Source organism: Asterias rubens, chromosome 22 (assembly GCF_902459465.1).
Source record: "Asterias rubens chromosome 22, eAstRub1.3, whole genome shotgun sequence".
Lineage (NCBI taxonomy): Eukaryota > Metazoa > Echinodermata > Asteroidea > Forcipulatida > Asteriidae > Asterias > Asterias rubens.
In genome coordinates, this window is record NC_047083.1 from 470,393 (window position 1) to 494,005 (window position 23,613).

A 23,613-nucleotide genomic window follows, 5' to 3' on the forward strand; every position below is an offset into this window, starting at 1 on the left:
ATACAAGGCTAGGGCAGAAATTCGGCGCTTGCACGTAAGCGGGAAATCGTGATCGTCAAGCCCAGATTTGTTCGGTAACCCTGGTTTACTATATTGAAACCTTTTGAATAATACAATATTCCCATATAAGGCATAGGGCCGTCTGTTGCCATGAAAACAAAACACTCTATTATATATTATGTGGTGATGGCTGATTGCAAGCGCCTTTTACGTTACCATGCCAACGGAGGGAAATAAAACGATTTATTATCCCTGGGATTGGAGCCATCAGGCCGTAGATGAAATTACCCATCAGCAGAGAAGCATGCCACACGCATTGAGCTAAAGAGAGTGTCGCCGACGGGAAAGGTTGAACGTTGTAGTGGCTGGTTTGATACCCTCGCAGCGAGTTGATGTTACTACATCAGAAAGACGAGTTGTCTCTACAGCATCATGTGGACGAGTTGTCTACCCATACTGAGTTGATGTTACTACATCAGAAAGACGAGTTGTCTCCTCACACTAAGCTGATGTCACTACAGCATCATGAGGACGAGTTGTCTACTCACACTGAGTTGATGTCACTACATCAGAAGGATGAGTTGTCTAACAGGTCTTATGCCCAGTCGTTGGCGGGATCTTTATGCATAAAAAAGTGGCTACGACTTGGCGGGAATAACTGATCGTCTGCTCACTTCTGTTGTTTTTTGAACAATCTAGACACTGAGATTCTGTGTCTATTTGTTGTCAAACCCACATGACATGACTCTAAACAGAGCTTTGAGATCCAGATCCAGATTCACACTTTAATGCTGAGATAGTGTGGTTCAGAAGTTGACTGTTACCCCGGGAGATATTTTGCTCCTTGGGATTAATCGAACGCTGTTCCGGAGTGAACTACCGACTGCGGAAGTGCATCTTTACATACAGATCACCGGAGCACAAGGGCCGGAGTGCTGCTATTTATCGGAACCACATTTTGACAGGAATTCTCTTCCTATGGATTCAGATGGCAAGTAAGGTGGTAAGTTAAAATTTTGTTCTTCTTATAATGGATAGGAGTTGTACATAATGTATAACTGTACCCAAAATCTGTGGTAACTCCTTTTGTTTTTCCGTTTCTGTTTTGGTTTCTTTGTGCCGTTTAATAATAATAATAAATAATAATAATAATAATATTAATAATGCCTTGTATAGTGTATTGGTAATTGACAATGACCAGTCTTCTCACTTATTGTATCTCAACATGCATACAAAACAAACCTGTAAAATTTTGAGCTCTTGGTCGTCGAAGTTGCGAGAAACTAGAATGGAAGAAAAAAAACGAATGCTTGAATACAGCTCATGTTAACAGTAATACGGAACTCAGCACATTTTTATTTACGTAAACAAAAACAAATGGCAGCACATAAATCCAATTCTTAAGCCTTTTTAAATGAAAGTTAATCTCCTTTATCATTAAATATGCAAAATGAAATTATGGAGTGCAATGAACCGTGTCAAATGTCCCTGCGCGTGCCCATGGAACCGTGACTAATAAAGTGAATGGTGGAATACACATTAGTTGTCATAATACATGAGCAGCCATGCATGACTTACCAGTAATTGGTTTGTCTGTAAAGAGTTTGGATGGGGGGGGGGGGGGTGGTCATTTCAATTTGACCTACATGTTTGTTTAACCATATTGATGCATAAATTACAGAAATCGAGCATCTCATTATTATTATGTTATGTAATACTGGACTGAACTATATCTGTAAACACGTGCTGCCACTATGTCATGCACTTAGTGCATAGTGCGATGCTCATTACCTCGATCGGATATATTACGAAGAAAACGGACCAGTCCGGCGAACCTGGTACTAACGGGAGTCAACTGTATTTGGATTTAAATGACCTTTAAAGGTCAAGTTTGTATGCAGTCGGTCAGACGTGCCCGTGTCACATTGACCAACTTGGACCCTTATTCTTGTATACTTTCTGGCGGGAACTATGCCGCCACGCTGATATTCTGTTTAAAAATACATCTCCCTCCAGAGTGTACGTTATGCTTTGATACCATATGGTACAATAATAACACAAATGAACCAGGCTAGTCGCTCAAGGATGCCAGCTACATGCTTTCATGCTGTTTAGAATGAACCCAGATCATAGTTTTGTGGTATTTGTGTCCGCTGTTTTTTTTTTTTTAGCTCTGAGTCGGGAATTGAAATATTCATAGATACATAATTTGGTCTCGTGTGACGCGAGATGCTTAAAGGTACTGGTATGGACACTATTGGTAATTAGTAAAAAATAATTGTTAGCATAAAAAATTCTTGGTAATGAGCAAAGGAGAGCTGTTGTCAGTATATACAACATCGGGAGAAATGGCTCCCTCACAAGTCACGTAGTTTTTGAGAAAGAAGCATTTTCTCAAAATTTGAAAACTGAATAAAGATCTCTGCTGTGGTCTCGAATTAAGGGTACCAGAAAGCACACAACTTGTGCGACAAGGGTGTTGTTGCACCTGTTATTCTCTGGAAACTTAGATTGAGTTCAAAATTCACAGGTTTGTTGTTTATGCATATGTTGGGATATACCAAGTGAGATGCCTTTTTTTTTTTAATTAGCGAAGTTGTCCATGCATTTAATGAATGCGTTGAATTAGACTTGTTGAAATATTGTTTTGTCAAACTGTAACAGTTATTATCTTTATAGAACAGGTAAAATTTTAAAAGGTTACTAATTTGATTGATTGACTTACCACGAAGTGATTATCTTGATATAGCAAATTGTTTTTATCAATCAGATTTGCTTCCTTCTGAAAATAATCATAATTGATCTTGATACCTCACCAACCATTGCCTCAAATTCCATTATGTTTTCTATCCTTACCTTTTTTGTAAACACTTTTAAGAGTTTATCGGTGTCAGCACTAGCTGTGTATATTGTCGATTTGGAACCGCAGGTGGTTAAGACCTTAAGCAATGCTTAATTTGAAACTTTGAGGTAAGCCTAATGGGTTTTTAGGTAGACCTAATGGGTTTTAAGGAAGACCTAATGGGTTTTAAGGTAGACCTAATGGGGTTTAAGGTAGACCTAATGGGTTTAAGGTAGACCTAATGGGTTTAAGGTAGACCTAATGGGTTTTAAGGTAGACCTAATGGGGTTTAAGGGAGGCCTAATGGGTTTAAGGGAGACCTAATGGGGTTTAAGGGAGGCCTAATGGGTTTAAGGTAGACCTAATGGGGTTTAAGGTAGACCTAATGGGTTTTAAGGGAGGCCTAATGGATGTAAGATGGTTTACCATAAGCTCTTTAGAGGTAAAAGCTTTCCAGGTACAATACGCACATCTTCCTAAAATAAAAGGAAGTATAAAAAAAGTCCAAGCTTTCTGTAAGTTAACCCAGCAGAACTTAATTGCAGCCAATATACAAGCAATACGCCTCTGTTAATATTAATGAATGACGTCATAATTCATACCCAAAATGAGGCTATGGGCGCACGTCCGCCACCCACTTGCAGTGGCGGCGACCACGGCCTCGTTTGAAGTTGTTCTGTAGCTTGCACTGCAAATGGTTGACTCAAAGTTGCCTGTAAAAGTTGCCTCCTGTGACAAGGCCCTTACATGTGTAGTCTGGTCCTTTGATACAATCGGTAATCCATGATTGCTTTAGACACAAATGTACAAGACAGGTGGAGACAAGACACAAGTAAACCGGGGAAAGAAAGCCCACTTTTTCTTCCTTGATGTCTTTTTATATTGTATCTTAATATTTTTATTTACCTTTAGTAGTTGACGATTCTCAATCTATCCAGGGTTTTGTTCAGTTTTGATGAAACTCGAGGCACAGGTGTTTCTTTTCTTTCAGAAAAGACTCAAATGGAGAGCGTTGAACCTTAAGATCTCAACCACTTTGGTGAAGAAATCCATACCTGAATTTTACAAAATGTCAGTTTGACTGCTAAACCGAGTAAATTGACTATTAGCAGTTACGAGTAAACCCCCTCGGGATTTCACCCCGGTTGAATTTCTTCCCCTGGTGACAATATTACTTGAGACACTCTGATCTTCATTTTGAGTATTTAAAGTGACTATTTTCTTTAAGTGACTATTTCTTTAACTGTACTACCCTCATGATTTAAGTTAGAAAAGCTTAAACTTAGAAAATTGCAAGGCCTATGAATTTATTAAAAATCAGGCAAAAACGAACAAAATATCTAAATTTTTGCCTCATTTATTTTGCTAGAAAATTTGTACAAGGCTGAAAATGTGTACTACTTTAGCATTGTGTCTGAAAAGGTGTACTGTAGTCTTGTGTACCATTTTTGCTTGAAAAAGTGTACAAGTGCCTTGTGAACTTTTTATTTTTTGCTTGAAAAAGTGTATCAGGCTATAGCCTTGTGAACCTTTCGTTTTTTGTTTGAAAAAGTGTAACTTTTAATTTTTTGCTTGAAAAAGTGTACAAGGCTTGTGAACTTTTCATTTTTTGCTTTAAAAGTGTACAAGGCTATAGCCTTGTGAACTTTGCATTTTTTTGCTTGAAAAGGTGTACAAGGCTATAGCCTTGTAAACTTTACATTTTTTTTCTAAAAAAAGTGTACAAGGCTAAAGCCTTGTGAACTTTGCATTTTTTTCTTGAAAAAGTGTAACTTTTAATTTTTTGCTTGAAAAAGTGTACAAGGCTTACCTTGTGAAGTTTGCATTTTTTGTCTAAAAAGTGTACAAGGCTATAGCCTTGTGAACTTTGCATTTTTTGCTGAAAAAAGTGTACAAGGCTATAGCCTTGTGAACTCTTCATTTTTTGCTTGAAAAAGTGTACAAGGCTATAGCCTTGTGAACTTTGCATTTTTTGCTTGAAAAGTGTACAAGGCTATAAAGCCTTGTGAACTCTTCATTTTTTGCTTGAAAAAGTGTACAAGGCTATAGCCTTGTGAAATCTTCATTTTTTGCTTGAAAAAGTGTACAAGGCTATAGCCTTGTGAACTTTTCATTTTTTGCTTGAAAAAGTGTACAAGGCTATAGCCTTGTGAACTTTGCATTTTTTGCTTGAAAAGTGTACAAGGCTATAGCCTTGTGAACTTTTCATTTTTTGCTTGAAAAAGTGTACAAGGCTATAGCCTTGTGAACTTTGCACTTTTTGCTTGAAAAAGTGTACTAGGTTATAGCCTTGTGAACTTTGCATTTTTTGCTTTAAAAATTGTACAAGGCTATAGCCTCGTGAAGTTTGCATTTTTTGTCTAAAAAGTGTACAAGTCTATAGCCTTGTGAACTTTGCATTTTTTTGCTTGAAAAAGTGAACATTGTGAACATTCCATTTTTTTGCTTGAAAAAGTGTACAAGGCTATAGCCTTGTGAACTTTGTATTTTTTTTCTAAAAAAGTGTACAAGGCTATAGCCTTGTGAACTTTGCATTTTTTGTTTGAAAAGTGTACAAGGCCTTGTGAACTTTTATTTTTTTTTCTTGAAAAAGTGTACAAGGATATAGCCTTGTGAACTTTGCATTTTTTTGCTTGAAAAAGTGAACATTGTGAACATTCCATTTTTTTGCTTGAAAAAGTGTACAAGGCTATAGCCTTGTGAACTTTGTATTTTTTTTCTAAAAGTGTACAAGGCTATAACCTTGTGAACTTTGCATTTTTTGCTTGAAAAAGTGTACAAGGCTATAGCCTTGTGAACTTTTCATTTTTTGCTTGAAAAAGTGTACAAGGCTATAGCCTTGTGAACTTTGCATTTTTTTGTCTAAAAAAGTGTACAAGGCTATAGCCTTGTGAACTTATAATTATTTGCTTGAAAAAGTGTACAAGGCTTATAGCCTTGTGAACTTTGCATTTTTTGTCTAAAAAAGTGTACAAGGCTATAGCCTTGTGAACTTTGCATCTTTGTTTGAAAAGTGTACAAGGCCTTGTGAACTTTTCTTTTTTTTCTTGAAAAAGTGTACAAGGCTATAGCCTTGTGAACTTTGCATTTTTTTTCAAAAAAAGTGAACTTTTCATTTTTTGCTTGAAAAAGTGTACAAGGCTATAGCCTTGTGAACTTTGCATTTTTTTGTCTAAAAAAGTGTACAAGGCTATAGCCTTGTGAACTTATAATTTTTTGCTTGAAAAAGTGTACAAGGCTATAGCCTTGTGAACTTTGCATTTTTTGTCTAAAAAAGTGTACAAGGCCTTGTGAACTTTTCATTTTTTGCTTGAAAAAGTGTACAAGGCCTTGTGACTTTTCACGTTTGCTTGAAAAAGTGTATAAGGCTATAGCCTTGTGAACTTGTGCATTTTTTGTCTAAAAAAGTGTACAAGGCTATAGCCTTGTGAACTTTGCATTTTTTGCTTTAAAAATTGTACAAGGCTATAGCCTTGTGAAGTTTGCATTTTTTGTCTAAAAAGTGTACAAGTCTATAGCCTTGTGAACTTTGCATTTTTTTGCTTGAAAAAGTGTACAAGGCTATAGCCTTGTGAAATCTTCATTTTTTGCTTGAAAAAGTGTTTACCTTGCGAAGTTTGCATTTTTTGTCTAAAAAGTGTACAAGGCTATAGCCTTGTGAACTTTGCATTTTTTGCTTCAAAAGTGTACAAGGCTATAAGCCTTGTGAACTCTTCATTTTTTGCTTGAAAAAGTGTACAAGGCTATAGCCTTGTGAACTTATAATTTTTTGTCTAAAAAGTGTACAAGGCTATAGCCTTGTGAACTTTTAACTTTTTGCTTGAAAAAGTGTACAAGGCTATAGCCTTGTGAACTTTTCATTTTTTGCTTGAAAAAGTGTACAAGGCTATAGCCTTGTGAACTTTGCACTTTTTGCTTGAAAAAGTGTACTAGGTTATAGCCTTGTGAACTTTGCATTTTTTGCTTTAAAAATTGTACAAGGCTATAGCCTTGTGAAGTTTGCATTTTTTGTCTAAAAAGTGTACAAGTCTATAGCCTTGTGAACTTTGCATTTTTTTGCTTGAAAAAGTGAACATTGTGAACATTCCATTTTTTTGCTTGAAAAAGTGTACAAGGCTATAGCCTTGTGAACTTTGCATTTTTTGCTTGAAAAAGTGTACAAGGCTATAGCCTTGTGAAATCTTCATTTTTTGCTTGAAAAAGTGTTTACCTTGTGAAGTTTGCATTTTTTGTCTAAAAAGTGTACAAGGCTATAGCCTTGTGAACTTTGCATTTTTTGCTTGAAAAGTGTACAAGGCTATAGCCTTGTGAACTCTTCATTTTTTGCTTGAAAAAGTGTACAAGGCTATAGCCTTGTGAAATCTTCATTTTTTGCTTGAAAAAGTGTACAAGGCCATAGCCTTGTGAACTTTGCATTTTTTGTCTAAAAAGTGTACAAGGCTATAGCCTTGTGAACTTTTCATTTTTTCTTTGAAAAAGTGTACAAGGCTATAGCCTTGTGAACTTTGCATTTTTTGCTTTAAAGTGTAAAAGGCCTTGTGACTTTTCACGTTTGCTTGAAAAAGTGTATAAGGCTATAGCCTTGTGAACTTTGCATTTTTTGTCTAAAAAAGTGTACAAGGCTTATAGCCTTGTGAACTTTTCCTTTTTTGCTTGAAAAAGTGTATAAGGCTTATAGCCTTGTGAACTTTGCATTTTTTGCTTGAAAAAGTGTACAAGGCTATAGCCTTGTGAACTTTTAACTTTTTGCTTGAAAAAGTGTACAAGGCTATAGCCTTGTGAACTTTGCATTTTTTGCTTGAAAAGTGTACAAGGCTTATAGCCTTGTGAACTTTTCCTTTTTTGCTTGAAAAAGTGTACAAGGCTTATAGCCTTGTGAACTTTGCATTTTTTGTCTAAAAAAGTGTACAAGGCTATAGCCTTGTGAACTTTGCATCTTTGTTTGAAAAGTGTACAAGGCCTTGTGAACTTTTCTTTTTTTTCTTGAAAAAGTGTACAAGGCTATAGCCTTGTGAACTTTGCATTTTTTTTCAAAAAAAGTGAACTTTTCATTTTTTGCTTGAAAAAGTGTACAAGGCTATAGCCTTGTGAACTTTGCATTTTTTTGTCTAAAAAAGTGTACAAGGCTATAGCCTTGTGAACTTATAATTTTTTGCTTGAAAAAGTGTACAAGGCTATAGCCTTGTGAACTTTGCATTTTTTGTCTAAAAAAGTGTACAAGGCCTTGTGAACTTTTTATTTTTGCTTGAAAAAGTGTACAAGGCCTTGTGACTTTTCACGTTTGCTTGAAAAAGTGTATAAGGCTATAGCCTTGTGAACTTGTGCATTTTTTGTCTAAAAAAGTGTACAAGGCTATAGCCTTGTGAACTTTGCATTTTTTGCTTTAAAAATTGTACAAGGCTATAGCCTTGTGAAGTTTGCATTTTTTGTCTAAAAAGTGTACAAGTCTATAGCCTTGTGAACTTTGCATTTTTTTGCTTGAAAAAGTGTACAAGGCTATAGCCTTGTGAAATCTTCATTTTTTGCTTGAAAAAGTGTTTACCTTGCGAAGTTTGCATTTTTTGTCTAAAAAGTGTACAAGGCTATAGCCTTGTGAACTTTGCATTTTTTGCTTCAAAAGTGTACAAGGCTATAGCCTTGTGAACTCTTCATTTTTTGCTTGAAAAAGTGTACAAGGCTATAGCCTTGTGAACTTATAATTTTTTGTCTAAAAAGTGTACAAGGCTATAGCCTTGTGAACTTTTAACTTTTTGCTTGAAAAAGTGTACAAGGCTATAGCCTTGTGAACTTTTCATTTTTTGCTTGAAAAAGTGTACAAGGCTATAGCCTTGTGAACTTTGCACTTTTTGCTTGAAAAAGTGTACTAGGTTATAGCCTTGTGAACTTTGCATTTTTTGCTTTAAAAATTGTACAAGGCTATAGCCTTGTGAAGTTTGCATTTTTTGTCTAAAAAGTGTACAAGTCTATAGCCTTGTGAACTTTGCATTTTTTTGCTTGAAAAAGTGAACATTGTGAACATTCCATTTTTTTGCTTGAAAAAGTGTACAAGGCTATAGCCTTGTGAACTTTGCATTTTTTGCTTGAAAAGTGTACAAGGCTATAGCCTTGTGAACTTTTCATTTTTTGCTTGAAAAAGTGTACAAGGCTATAGCCTTGTGAACTTTGCATTTTTTGCTTTAAAAATTGTACAAGGCTATAGCCTTGTGAAGTTTGCATTTTTTGTCTAAAAAGTGTACAAGTCTATAGCCTTGTGAACTTTGCATTTTTTTGCTTGAAAAAGTGTACAAGGCTATAGCCTTGTGAAATCTTCATTTTTTGCTTGAAAAAGTGTTTACCTTGTGAAGTTTGCATTTTTTGTCTAAAAAGTGTACAAGGCTATAGCCTTGTGAACTTTGCATTTTTTGCTTGAAAAGTGTACAAGGCTATAGCCTTGTGAACTCTTCATTTTTTGCTTGAAAAAGTGTACAAGGCTATAGCCTTGTGAAATCTTCATTTTTTGCTTGAAAAAGTGTACAAGGCCATAGCCTTGTGAACTTTGCATTTTTTGTCTAAAAAGTGTACAAGGCTATAGCCTTGTGAACTTTTCATTTTTTCTTTGAAAAAGTGTACAAGGCTATAGCCTTGTGAACTTTGCATTTTTTGCTTTAAAGTGTAAAAGGCCTTGTGACTTTTCACGTTTGCTTGAAAAAGTGTATAAGGCTATAGCCTTGTGAACTTTGCATTTTTTGTCTAAAAAAGTGTACAAGGCTTATAGCCTTGTGAACTTTTCCTTTTTTGCTTGAAAAAGTGTATAAGGCTTATAGCCTTGTGAACTTTGCATTTTTTGCTTGAAAAAGTGCACAAGGCTATAGCCTTGTGAACTTTTCATTTCTTTATTGAAAAAGTGTACAAGGCCTTGTGAACTTTGCATTTTTTGTCTAAAAAGTGTACAAGGCTTTAGCCTTGTGAACTTTTCATTTTTTGCTTTAAAAGTGTACAAGGCTATAGCCTTGTGAACTTTCCATTTTTTGCTTGAAAAAGTGTACAAGGCTATAGCCTTGTGAACTTTTCACTTCTTGCTTGAAAAAGTGTACAAGGCCTTGTGCAAGGCCTTGTGAACTTTTAATTTTTTGCTTGAAAAAGTGTACAAGGCTATATAGCCTCGTGAACTTTTCATTTTTTTCTTGAAAAAGTGTACAAGGCCTTGTAAACTTTGCATTTTCTGCTTGAAAAAGTGTACAAGGCCTTGTGAACTTTGCATTTTCTGCTTGAAAAAGTGTACAAGGCCTTGTGAACTTTGCATTTTTTGCTCGTGAACTTTACATTTTGTCTTGAAAAGTGAACTTTGCATACTTTTTTGAGATATATTCTAATCTATAAAAGGAATTATTATAAATAGATCGACCTACAAACGTCAGTTGTGTTTAAGAACCCCAATCTCTGAAATACACTGTCATCGCTTATTTTTGTTAGACCACTATAAATAAGAAATCAGTTTAAGTCGGTGTATATAATTGATAACGAGCTCTTTAAATAATGCATAGGTTCGTCCCTTTGATATGAAATGAAGTTGGGGCACCATACACTGCACTAACTATGGTAATGATTCAACAGAAAATTAATGGTTTAAACTGAAATGATGCCTCTTTATTTAGCTGCCTCAACAGAAAAAAGAAGTAGTGTACGATTATATCATTGATATCTTCACTGGCAGTGGCTGGCATCCCCCAAAAGCACAAAACAGAAATAAATAAAAAGATTAGCAAATCCATAAACTCATTTTCTTTACAAGAAATTAGAAGACCCGTGTATCAAACTAAACCATAAACATTTTAAACTAAATAGAGGGAAATGAAGCAAAAATCTTTGATCAATCATTTAATTTCAGAATAACAAATCTGAACTTTTTTAACATGCAGTGTTTATCTTAACATAAAAATAGGTCGATCGCAACACTCCATCAAAATAAAAAAAAATCAAGATTGTTTGAAATGGGTCAAATTTTACCACGAGGGTATCAAAGTACTGTGTCTTCGACGAGCTCTCGACCGGGGTAAGACGACGGAGTGTTGGGTGTCAATTTGATATGCGACACGGTGCAACCTCGTAATCCCGGCAGATCTAAGACATATGGTTGGATTGGTGTAGATGGAGATAATGATTGCGGGTCTTTCTCCTGAGGGAGAGTCAACCCTAGGGAGATAAGAACATCGTCAAGGAAGATGGATATAAGACACGGGAGGAGTATTCTTGGTAACTTATCGGAAGTAGAATAAGATGTGATGACCTGGGAAAGAAAGTTCTTGTGACTTTAATATTCATGAAATAAAAAAGCTTGTCAGATGAATTAAGTTCTTATTCTGTGACATTATCTTCAATTTAGATGAAAGTTTGGCTATTCCCTATGTAGCATCAATAAAGATGAATTAAAAGAAGAAGATACACACAAAGTTGTATCGAACGAAATGGAGCAATAGAGAGCTGTCGTTGGTATACAACATTGCGAGAAACGGCTCCCTCTGGAGTAACATTGTTAATTTCTCATTAAAATAACAAAATAAATAATAAGAAGAAGAATTGAAGAAGAATAAATAACAATAATAATTAAATACGACAGACCTGAAGCCTTTTATCATGAATCTGAAAGCAAACACAGTTGTGCAAGAAGCGTGAATTTTACGTTGGGATACACTAAGTGAAAATACTGGTCTTTGATAATTACAGAACGTGCCCAGTGCATTTAAAAGCAGTTTTCAATGGAAAAACCAACGCCGTCTGATTAACATCGCATTAATATATTGTGCAAGACATTCTGAAGAAAATTAAAAGCAAACATAAGTTGTCTTGATGAAAGTATAATTGAATTATAAAAATAATTGGAAAGAAAATTTGGTTTCCAAGTTGCTTTGTATCCTAAGATAATTTTATAAATAATTAAAGTCATCAGGACATCGTCCTTGAGGTCATTGCATGAAGACGACTGTATTTATTGAAAAACAGTCAATATTTACGAAATTATTCGGTCTGGAAACATTTGATTTAATCATGGGCAGTCTGGAATCCCACACACATCGGTGTTTATGGGTAAAACCACAATTAATATAATTATTATCATAATGTGATAATAATATTTCTTCCCATGTTAAGATTGGATGATTTGGAAGGAATGATTTCTACAACATCACGCTGTCCCATCAGGCAGGTGGTCTTTAAGATTGGACTCTATCAATTCATTATGTTGAATACACTGTACAGCCAGACAGGCATGAAATTGTGCACTGCACGTTTTCACCTGCAACGTTCAGGGTCTTCAAATGCACTAGCAATTGTCAGACAAATTTTATTTTCACTTGGTGTATCTCAACAAAATATGCATACAAAAAAAAACATGTGCGTACTGAACATTTGGGCTAAACTAACTTTCCAAAATTATGCCTTTTGGGTGGATTTCACAAAGGTAGTCCTAACTTAGGACTAGTCCTAGGCAATGCTAAGAGACAGGACCAGTCCTAAGTTAGGACAAGAGATAGGACTGGTCCTAAGTTAGGACCAGTAACTCATCCTAACTGAGGACTGGTCCTGTCTCTTAGCATTGCCTAGGACTAGTCCTAAGTTAGGACTACCTTTGTGAAATCCACCCCTGGTGATTCTTCTACAATTAAGATGATATTTATTTGAGGGGTGTTTCCAAGTAGCCTATGACTTTGTGTTTTCAATTACAGAGTTGCTAATGTAATTATGCATGGATAAGGTTCCAGGCTGTCATGAATGCTGTCGTCGTACGTCTTGCTTCATAGAAACTTTGGCCGCCATCTTTGACGACAAACAATGAACGTGTGTACGCGTGTACTGCGCTGCGCATGACCCAAGCCAATCATCGGGTCTTCGATTGACCTCCGTGTAGGTGCTGTTCGGGCTTGTGACAAGGTGACGTCATATGCAAATGTCCTAATGTTCATACTTTTGCATCTTACCGTGGCTGGTTATAAATATTTTTTTCAATGTGGATTTAGATTAAGACAAGCTAAGTGTGGTAGAGACTTTCCTCATGTTCTACAAAATTGTGTAGAACAAAAAACAACATCCGATTTATGATTCTAAATGTTTTAAATCACTGAAACTATGAAATTTATAAATGCAGTTCAATTCTTCTGAGTATAACTTGACCAACTTAAATTCTAAAAGGAAAGTTTCCATAGCAACGGCTATGTAAATTACAATTTTCTCTCAGACGTGAAACGAGTTGTTTCCAATCCACTTGCTCGATACATACGCATAGACAGAAATACACGACACGTTGCCGCCTTTTTGACACTTCGCTTCCGTTAAGAGAAGAAGAAGAATAAATCATTGCCGGGATTTCTTTTTCACCAAACATATTTTGGTTGAGGAAATTAAATTTGGAGGTTATGCTTGACTGACTTGATATTATCGAGTTCTGAACTTCTTTGATTCGCGTGAGGCTACTTTTCCACCCACACTTTTGTCGACAATCATAGGTCGAAGATGGTAGCAAGACGCCTCCCCCCTCCCCTCACCTATACGTAAAACTGAAATCAATGTTGCATCAGAAATAAGCTGGTTCCTTTTCTTGTTTGGGCCATCAAAGCAAGTTGTTTATATTGACAGGTAGGGAACCAGACCATCGATACGAACTGAATGCAAAGACATGGGCAGTATACCCTTGTTATGGTTAAAGGAAGTGGAAACTTTTTGTAATTACTCAAAATAATTATTAGCATAAAACCCTACTTGGTTACGAGTAATGGGGAGGTTGATAGTATAAAATATTGTGAGAAACGGCTCCCTCTGAAGTAACGTAGTTTTCGAGAAAGGTGTAAATATCCACGAATTTGATTTCGAGACCTCAGATTTAGACTTTGAGGTCTCGAAATCAAGCATCTGAAACCATACAACTTCGTGTGACAATGGTGTTTTTTCTTTCAATGTTATCTCGCAACTTCGACGACCAATTGAGCTCAATATTTTTACAGTTTTGTTATTTTATGCATATGTTGAGATACACAACGTGAGAAGGTTGCTCTTGGACAATAACCAATATTGTCCAATGTCTTTAAAGGTTCATCAACCGACGTGTTGTCGGTGATGTTATTGTCCCAATATTGTCCCATTATGTATCACCATAGTAACCAGCGAATTCGTGTATTATATGTTAATGGGTTATTAAGGGTTCCTTTGTTAATGGAGGGCTTGTATGTCTCACTAGCAAGAAGGTGTAACTGCTTCTTTGTCTTTGATAAGACTACGTCTTCTTAACGCGTGGCTGCCTTTTAGGGTTCTTCGTTCTGAATATTCACGGGGAAGATTTTTCAGTATGATTTGAGCATACAGCTTTTACGCCATCATGTCTGTTAATGTTTGATTTCTTACACACTATAGCTTATTAAATGGACAGACTTTTTTGCATTTATACGTTAGTATTGTTTTGGTTAAAAAGCAGTTTGCAGCAGTTTCGCCATCGTCTACGCATAAATTAGTCATGCCATTTAGAGCTTCTTGATTGGTCAGTCCTATCATCAGATTATTATTCGCTGAACAGTTTGAGGCTTTTTCTGCTTGATATCCCATGCATATAGAACATGTCTCACTGCTTGTCACTCCGATCAATCTATAGTTGATTTGAAATTAAAGTGTTGAGTCTTGCTATGGCTGATATCCGCCATCTTGAATCCAAAGCCCACTGGGGCACTGTGTGGATTGGGTTTCATTCCCTACCATACTGCATGGGTTTTTCCTGGGCTAATTCTACGGGGTCTCCTCTGACATCTAAAACTGAAACTTCCTTGTTTTCTCTCCATTGAATTATAGTATAGTAATTAAATTCGCTTTTCTGAGAGTCCTTGCCTTCACAACCAGAATAAATGAACTGATAAAAAACATTAAACGCCCCAATAATATATAGTCGTTTGTTATTCGTTCACTGACAGATTCTGGACCCTTTATAGACTTTGTTAAGACGTTAATGGTGTGGAAGTGAAGATGGCGACTGGATTAAAGACTAGACCTATCCTAATGAAAGGTCCAAGTGCAAGGGTCATACCACCAAGATTGACCACTAAGAGCTCGACTGACTTATTGCCATTGGAGATGAGATTGGGCACCAGTAAGGATGCGGTAAGATATTCAAACAATAGTCATCATTTCGATTTATTTCTATTTTTAATTATTTGATGTTTATTTATTTTATTACACGGTCATCCAACAGCACAACTAGCGAAAATAACAGGATGGATAGAAAAACAAAATGAAATAATCAGTATTCGCAGTATTAGATGTAGGGAAATCCAAAATGGGAAAACCCATGTCGGGACTGAATACCCAATCCACACGCAAAGCTCCGGTCTTAGAGGGGACTCAAACCGGGGCCAACAGAGGTGAAGTGAAAGGCAGCGCAACTGAGCCAATATTGTGATGTGGATGTGTATACTCAAATAATGACAATTAATAAATAAGTAGTACTGGCTATATATTGATGCGGGGGAGGGGATTCTTGTCATACGAACCTATTGTGATTATTAATATTGCAATAATAATAACAATAAACTCTCAAGCCTTGAGTGACAAACAAAGACTGACCTCCCTGGCACAAAACAGCAAACTCATCCGAGTACAAATTCAGAACCTGATGCACTATTGCAAAGAGACAAGGAGAAACACAATCCATGTAACAGTCCCGTGGAGATTTAAATTGTTTCCCAACCCGTAAGATTGTTATTGTTAGCAGCGCTGACATCATGTCCGTGTACTCGTGGCTGGGGGAGAATGCGCGAGAATTCATTGAGGGAAATCAAACAATGAGCCATGAGAAACATGTTTACGTCGTCGACAGAGTATACATTGAATTTGCAATAGTCAAATACATTGTATTTACCTTCTAGTCTGTTTACATTATGCAAAAGCTAGTCTGTGTACTTTATACAAATACAAGTCTGTATTTACATTATTCAAAACTAATCTGTAATTTACATTTATCTCCTCCGTGTGTGTTTACAATACCCAACTGCTCTGTATTTACAAAATTCAATAATGCTCACGTTTTAAAATTACATTATTCAAATACACCTTGTTTACATTATCAAAATGCCTGTGTAGTGTATGCAAAATGCTTTGTGTACTTGCATTATTCAAATGCACCGAACACTATTTAAAAGCTTTGCATTTAAATTATTCAAATGCCCTTTAATTCCCATTATTCAAACGCAATGTATTAACAATATTCAAACGCACCTTATTTACATTAATCAGTTGCTCTATGTGGCTAAATTCAAATGAACATTTATCATTCAAAAACTAATAGTTTTCTCAGTTTTGACATAAAGAAATGAGGTCTATAATGCAGCTTTTTAAATTGTATCTTATTATACAATATCGTCGACAGGGCTACAAAATATCCTACGGTTGTTTCATGACACTACCCAACCATTACTTTAATGCAACAGGAATCTGCAACACATCCCCTACACACCAAACAGCCGTTTATGCATGACGTATGACTGTTCAATAACACTATTAGAGGACAATGTGGTTGCAAATTCACACAACCTGTCCATGAAAACGTAATTTCAATATAAAGGCAGATGGTCGCACCTCAGAAGATGTTATAAATGAATATTAACGCCCCCCCCCCCCCTCCCCAACCACATACACTCACACGCAAACACCATTTTATGGATCCGTTTGTGGGTCCTGCTTTTGTTGTACTAGTATTCCCTTTTCTTAAGAATTCCCTTGCGGGGTCAAGGTTGAACTAATAAGACCCTTGTGGGGTCCAGTGTTCCATAAAATACCCCACTAGGGTTATTCGCACATTATGACCCGTCAAAGTGCGCGAGTTCCTTTCAGGAGTTAGAGCAACGTTTGCTAGATAAGAGTAGCCCCAAATATTCGAAAACAGGTGGAGACTTGCCTGGTCTACAGACCCCTTGCATATAATAATGATGAGGAAAGCTCAAAATAGCGCCATGTGAGGTCAATGAAGAGCTTTCATTGGTTGAGAGTCGTGCGCAGCAAATTTCCATTGTTTGAAATCAAAGATGGCAGCCAATGCCGGGTTACTATACTTTGATTCCGTTGAATAGTAAAACAAAACGACCTATAATATGTCTCATTACGTTTCTTAAAAACACATTTTGAAGAAAGCTAGTTGATAAAACGAACTGTGCAACAAATCATGTTGGTTAATAAAAGTACTATACTAATGTAGTGACTGATAGGCCAATTACTGCCCCCAGCTGTCCCTTTTTATTCTCCCAACAATCCCTTTCTCAATTTCATTTATCGTCTCGCAATACTAAGCGGCAGGGTCCTTCTGGTGCTATTAGTGTTTCACTTGCACTATACAGTGACGAAGAACACATCGCACTCTCTAAGTATTATAACAAGACAGCCAACCCCATAAGTGCAACGGCAAATTGACTCGACTAGAGTTGCTTGAAGTGATTCCATGCAGCCTGAACGGAAGACTAATGGAGTCCAAAAGCCCCCCCCCCCCCGCCCTTGCGACAGTGTTTTCAATACATGTGACAAAAGTATACGTTTTCCGGGTCTACTGAATAACAAGCATCACATTTTGTACTTATTGCTTCATGCTCATGTTCATTGTCGGTATCTTATGAAGACCAAAGAAGAAACAGAAAAATAGAAAGCAAAAGGGCTCCATATGGGAATTCTAAAGACTAGTGCTCCACAAGGACATTTCTGTACAACGTCTCTGGGAAACTGTAAAGTCGATGGTCATGACAAAGATTTAAACAAAGCTCCACAAAGATGCATTTTTTGATCCAGTGCGTCAAAAGTTTGTTTTTTGACGCGAGGTGTCCGTAGCGAGTGTGAAACTACGATGTTTCCAATATTATTACAGACCCATGTATGTACAAATTCAGATCCCATATCCTGGCAAGATGTCTATAAGAGCTAATCAAATAAAAAAATGGTCACGTGGACTTACTGCTCTCGGGGGCATTAAGGGCAGGGCTTGTTGATTTTATCTAATTGCCACTGAACGTGACTTTCCCGTCGTTTCACACCATTTTTCTTTTTTTTTTTTTTTTTTTACAAAATGGCTGCCCCCGCCCCGGGGATACCGAATCAATCAATAAAGTGGGAGTTGCAATGTTACGTCCAGCTGTGACAAGTTGAAATTTCATCTCCGTTAAGTGACTGTGAAAATTGTACACCTTTGGCTTTCCCTTTACAAAAGAGGGAAAAGTCTTAATTGACAGATATGTGCGCGGTATAAGTACATAACTATTATTATTATTATTATTATTATTATTATTATATTCTCGGCAAAAAAAGGGAAGTAATATGATTGAAGTTTTGAACGATAATTGGAGAGACAACGGGGGGGAGGGGGGGGGGGGTACAAAAACTTCGTAGGACATGATGAACTCACAATACATATCGGCACGCCCATGTGCGATCGGAGCAGAACTTATTGATTTATACTATTCGCATATTAACTTAAAGTCTTCGTACATTCAACTACGCAGACCAAACATGGGTTTTCTCAAAGTAAGCAGAAATATTATTGACAATTTGCTGCTAAGCAAATCCCAAGAGGACACCAATCATGCACTGTACATGTGACATGGTGTGATGACTGGTAACCGTAGTCTGCGGAGTGTTGTTCTTTTTGTGTTTTAAGCAGATCCATGAAATTGGGCTCGTTAAATAAGATTTCTGCAGCTAGATCGATCCCAGGTGCTGGGACTAGATCGATCCCAGGTGCTGGGACTAGATCGATCCCAGGTGCTGGGACTCCCTACTTTTAAACAAACGCTCTATTCCTCAATTCAAACATAAACGCAATTCAAATCATTAATTCCCATGTATAACTGAACGAAAAAACAAATAAATAATGTGTTTTTACAAAGTTTGCTTTGTGGAAAAATTCACCGGTTAGAGGCAAGTACCTCTTTATTATGTTTGAATTATTAATAGACATCTTTGTTGGTTCTTTATTTATTATCAAACCATAGCAACCGGCCGCCATCTTGAAACAGAAGCAAGTTCAGAAGCTTGACATTCCCGCTCAAACAAGACGGAAATCGTCTGCCGATGTAGATGAACAGAAGGGAGTCTTGAAACCAGACCAAACGAGTCAGACTACTGAGAGTCTATTGTACGTACAGTGTCAGGTTAGTACATGGATTAAAAGAGAATGAATGTCGTAACACAATAGTTAAAGCTCAGTAGAGAACTAGCTCCATTTTACTTTTCTGTCTGTTCTAGTAAACAATTCTCACACTTTAACCAAAATGTTTCTACGTGAATATTTGCAGTTGAATGGAGAGCAAGCAATCGCATTGATTGATACGGGAAGTCTTCAGTCTACTATACCACGTGGAATCGCAGAAGTCTATGGGTAAAAGTTAAATTTGGCTATTTATTTATTTATTATGTTATCGTTATAATCCCAGGGCAATGTCTCGTTATTTATCTCTTATTTATTGATGTCTTGATTTACACCAGAAAGAAGCAATAGCAAAAGCTATAAAAAAAAGATAAACAAGAAACACAACCATTCTGATTTCATGATAAGAGTTATTAGTCTTGGCACAGTGCAGAGAGATCGCCACCATTTACTGAATAACTCTGTGGTGCTACCGCGTGAGGCGTGACTGGGTATTTTCTAAAAATCATTCTTCATGAGCAGTAAAGATTGACATTTCCCGTTCATTTTCATTTTATACACATGGAACCGGCAAATTAAAAGAAAGGGTGCAGGTTCTTTTTAGTTATTGATTTTTGTTCGTAAGTTCATAATTCAGTTAGCGTGAATCTTCTGGCGAAGTATGCCGTGTCTTTGCATCATTTAACGGTACAGTTCTACTGTCCCAAATCGATTGCTAACACGGTCGACCTGAATTGTTCGCACCAATGACACAATCGTTTAGCTTCACTCCACTAAGTTTGTTGTACCGCGAAATGTTGATCATTTATTTTGTGACCTTTTTTACACAGCTAATAAAAAAATACACTCTGACGATATAATAGATCGAACTCTACTGGAAATAAAAAAGTTCTCATTTTACACACCGACGAATAACCCTTTTCCGTATGATTACTGCTTTTTTTTTTAATAGAAGAAAATTACTTCACTGGAAATGTAAAAAAAAAAAAAAAAAAAAAAAAAAATAATGATTTTGTTTGTCTTTTTTTCTATCAGATTAATCGGTTCAGGTGGCAAGGCGATTAATTGCCATGGCAACGGAACTAAACACAACATATGTCCCGAGATTGAGACGGATGAATATCGGATAGTAACTGAGCTTCGTCTTGGAAGGGCGCCCTCTGACTACTCACTGATCGTTGTGCCTGGTAAACTCAAAGTCTTTGTGTTTTGAATTAAATCAAATTGTTGTGTTTATTTGCCTGTTATGGAACAGTTTAACGAAAAGGGTACAAATTGTGTTTAAATTGTAACCTAAAGCTAACGGACAAGAAACAGTGACCAATGAATAACCGTCCATGTTTACAATCAATCAGTTGAAAACAGTAATTATCATAATCAAAATGACTGCCGTGTTAAAAACATGGAAGGTATGTGTATGCACAGACTACGAACTAACTAAATCAAACACTGCACAAGCTTTTCTAATGACTAATTGCATCCGATAGTGCTCCTATGAACATCATGAGACTGGTGAACATGTTTTTCGTGTAAAGTTATAGAGTCTACCACTACTTTTTATTCGGGGGAGGGGGGGGGGCACTATTGATCCACTACTAGCCACCACACGCCTGCTGCACCATTGATATTCCAATAGTGGGGTTTGTGTGCAGTACCAAACGGATACAGATACAGATACTTGTTTTAGAGATCATCATACAGTTCTTGGTTTCTATCTTTTAGTTTCCAACGTAAATTGTATATAATTATGTTGTAAAGTCTTGTTTTTGTTTCTCCTTTATAGATACATCTAGTTTGGTTTTAACAATCGGAATGGATGTCTTACATCGGAACAAGGTAAATAGGCACAGACACAATCCAAATAATTATATGTGGATATGTTTTCGGAGAACTTGGAAAAGTAAATACGTAATTTATCATCGGCACAAAGGGTGAAAACTAATTATAAACACAAACTATTGTGGATGATAGATTCAACTAATCTTACATAACCTTCCACCCTGGGGAAACTGACTGGATATAAGACAAAAATCCTTGGGACAATGCTTATAAAACTAGTCCTCACACGAATTCATTACAATAACTTGCAATGCTATTATAGAGACAACGTTTCCTGATTCACCGTCAAAAAGTTATTCATTAGTGAAGCCATTGAATAGGAACGGCAGTATTTCCTTAATCAATCACAATGTCATTACCATTACTCGAGGCAATCGTTTTCTTCATACAACACTTATTATCTTGGGGGGGGGGGGGGGGGGGGTACTTTAATCTCGTTATTAATAAAATAATTGGAAATTCTTGATATCATTAACAACAATGCTATTTTCCTTCCAATTTCGGGGAAATTCTGCTTTGACAAATTGCAATTTCAGGAATAAAGATAAAACATATTGAGTCCCTTGCACATTATTTAAAGCTGTGTTTATATTAGTGAGTCCTTTGCAATGTTGACTTATGCAAAGGCCAGGAAGTATGGCACAAGAGGGCGCTATTGGATTGTTATGGTCCGATGGTACCGTTGGGTAGCAGCTGAACACTGATCATGGAAATGTACAGCAGGTCGAGTTGGTACCAACATAGCTGCGATATAGGATTACAGCAGGTCGAGTTGGTACCAACATAGCTGCGATATAGGATTTGAATAGTTTATCATGGTTACAAATTCTAACCCGACACCACTACTATGATGTCACAGTCATCGAAGGATCCAATCTTTAACAACCTTCACCAAACTATTGCCAATATCCTACTTATTGATAAAAAGGCACTTACCTGTATTCCTTGCAGTGCGTTCTTGACTTTGAATCTCGAGTTTTGTACCTCAACGGCGTATCCGGTGACGTTAAGGAACTACTCCTCCATGAAGAGGTGTATGGTGATACCAGACTAGTCAGATCCCAGTCATCGACATTGTGAATCAACGGTATATAGGAGTCTGGGTTTGTTTCAAATAAAAGTCTGGTCCCTCAGAGTGTCTGTTATTGCGTCTCATTGGCAATTGTTTAAAAACTATCCTGCTGAAATCACGCGAGGACGCCCTGTTTTTGTTGCGAGATGGTGGCATTTTTATGTATCGAGTCTCCGAAACTCCAGATATTAAAATGTTTGGTAAACAAAATAATAACTGTATACGAGTGGACTCTTATTTAGAGATAATTGTATGTCAAGTTTACAATTATTTGATTTTTTTTTCTATGCACAGATGAACAAGTGTAAGGCATATCGCTGTAACTAAATTAGTGTACATTGTAGAATAAAGCATTGTTCAATTATTTTGAAAGCATCATCACGTGTACAATAATAATTGTTCTGACCCCACATGTACAGAAACTCCTGCTAATGACTTACTCATTATTCAAGTGAAAAGGCTGTATATAAGAGTGAAAACATGCTTTGAGGTTTCTAAGAATGTACATGGACATTAATCGAGTGAGATTGACAGAAATGATCGTTTGTCCTCATGGTGGCGCCCTTTCCATAATAATGTTTGTACAAAATGGCGTCTTTAAGCACCCTGGTCCTAGTCAACTTTTATAAAGATGTTTACCTGTAAGCAAACTTGTGTGCTTGTTATAGCAGGAAGCGAAATGTTTAGCAAAAGTGGAGTAAAAACGATTAAGAAGATTTTACAGGGCGTTGTGCGTTCACAAATAGTTGTCGCGTCACTCCTAGCAAAAACTACTAGCATGTTAGCGTCGTTTTATTTGCTTACCGGTTAGCAGTGTATGAAGTAGAAACTGTGTTAAGAGTTGCTCCGTAAGCACAAAACTTCTGCTTACTGGCTTTATGAAATAGCCACCTGGCCTCATTATGATCAAAAGTTTAATATTTCAAAAGTATAACAATTACGTAACAATAGTGAGTTTCTACTCAGAGACATGTACTTTTAACCAATAGGATGGTAGAATTTGTTAAAGTGTAGAAGTCAATATAGACAAGCCGAGGCTGGCAGGAATAGTCGGGCCTTTTTTTATTACAATAATGCGTTTTAGTATATTATCAGAGCGGATAAGACATGTCCACAAAGCAAGCCAAATCACTTGCCTTTATAAACTTATGAATGACTTGTTGTACCTTTAAGACATGGAAAGTTTGGTTTACACTATAAATTAGTCACTTTAATTTCATTTACCGGTGTATGGCACATGTCTTTATAATTATTGTAGTTAACTAATGCAAAGTAGTCTTTTAAAGAGAAGTAAGACGAAGAAGAGGGGGACATGGCAAAAGCTTGACCAGTTTGAGGAGTACTGTTTTATTATTTTGTCTCCACATTTTGGTACTTATTTACATTATATTTTAATCGGTATACACTCTCTCGCCCAGATAATAGTTGTTTCTACTAAGTGTGTATTCATACTTTTTTTCCAAGGCGAATTCGGCTAATTAAAATAAAAAACAATTTGGCTCAAATTGTGTTTACAAAAGCTCCCATGAATCGTATATTTGTTGCCATGGTGTTTCATTGTCCACCCTACCTGCCCTGTTTTTTAAAGGCAGTGGACACTATTGGTAATTACTCAAAATAATTGTTAGCAAACAACTTACTTGATGACAAGCAATGGGGAGCTGTTGGTAGTACAAAACATTGTGAGAAACGGCTCCCTCTTTTGCAACTTCGATGACCAATTGA

At 36.6% G+C, this 23,613-nt stretch overlaps 1 protein-coding gene across 3 annotated transcripts; it reads left to right on the forward strand.

The window, feature by feature from the left end:
• The first annotated feature begins 58 nt into the window (after window positions 1-58).
• Window positions 59-23,379, forward strand: LOC117305020. 3 transcript variants are annotated; one of them, XM_033789709.1, is made up of 8 exons: window positions 59-1,003; window positions 12,544-12,748; window positions 14,770-14,956; window positions 18,823-18,981; window positions 19,126-19,208; window positions 20,013-20,164; window positions 20,761-20,813; window positions 21,768-23,379. In XM_033789709.1, exons 3-8 carry the CDS (start codon window positions 14,822-14,824, stop codon window positions 21,894-21,896), a joined length of 711 nt encoding a protein of 236 aa, XP_033645600.1. In that variant the 5' UTR covers window positions 59-1,003; window positions 12,544-12,748; window positions 14,770-14,821; the 3' UTR covers window positions 21,897-23,379. The 3 variants fall into 3 exon arrangements, with proteins under 3 accessions (XP_033645600.1, XP_033645599.1, XP_033645601.1); XM_033789708.1 differs by lacking the exon at window positions 12,544-12,748; XM_033789710.1 differs by lacking the exon at window positions 12,544-12,748 and having other exon boundaries at window positions 59-995.
• Window positions 23,380-23,613: the final 234 nt, after the last annotated feature.

Coding starts and splice junctions, on each gene's coding strand:
- LOC117305020 (XM_033789709.1), top strand. CDS start 14,822: ATGGCGACTGGATTAAAGACTAGACCTATCCTAATGAAAGGTCCAAGT. Junction 20,165..20,760: donor CTCACTGATCGTTGTGCCTG/GTAAACTCAAAG, acceptor TCTCCTTTATAG/ATACATCTAGTTTGGTTTTA. Junction 20,814..21,767: donor ATGTCTTACATCGGAACAAG/GTAAATAGGCAC, acceptor TATTCCTTGCAG/TGCGTTCTTGACTTTGAATC.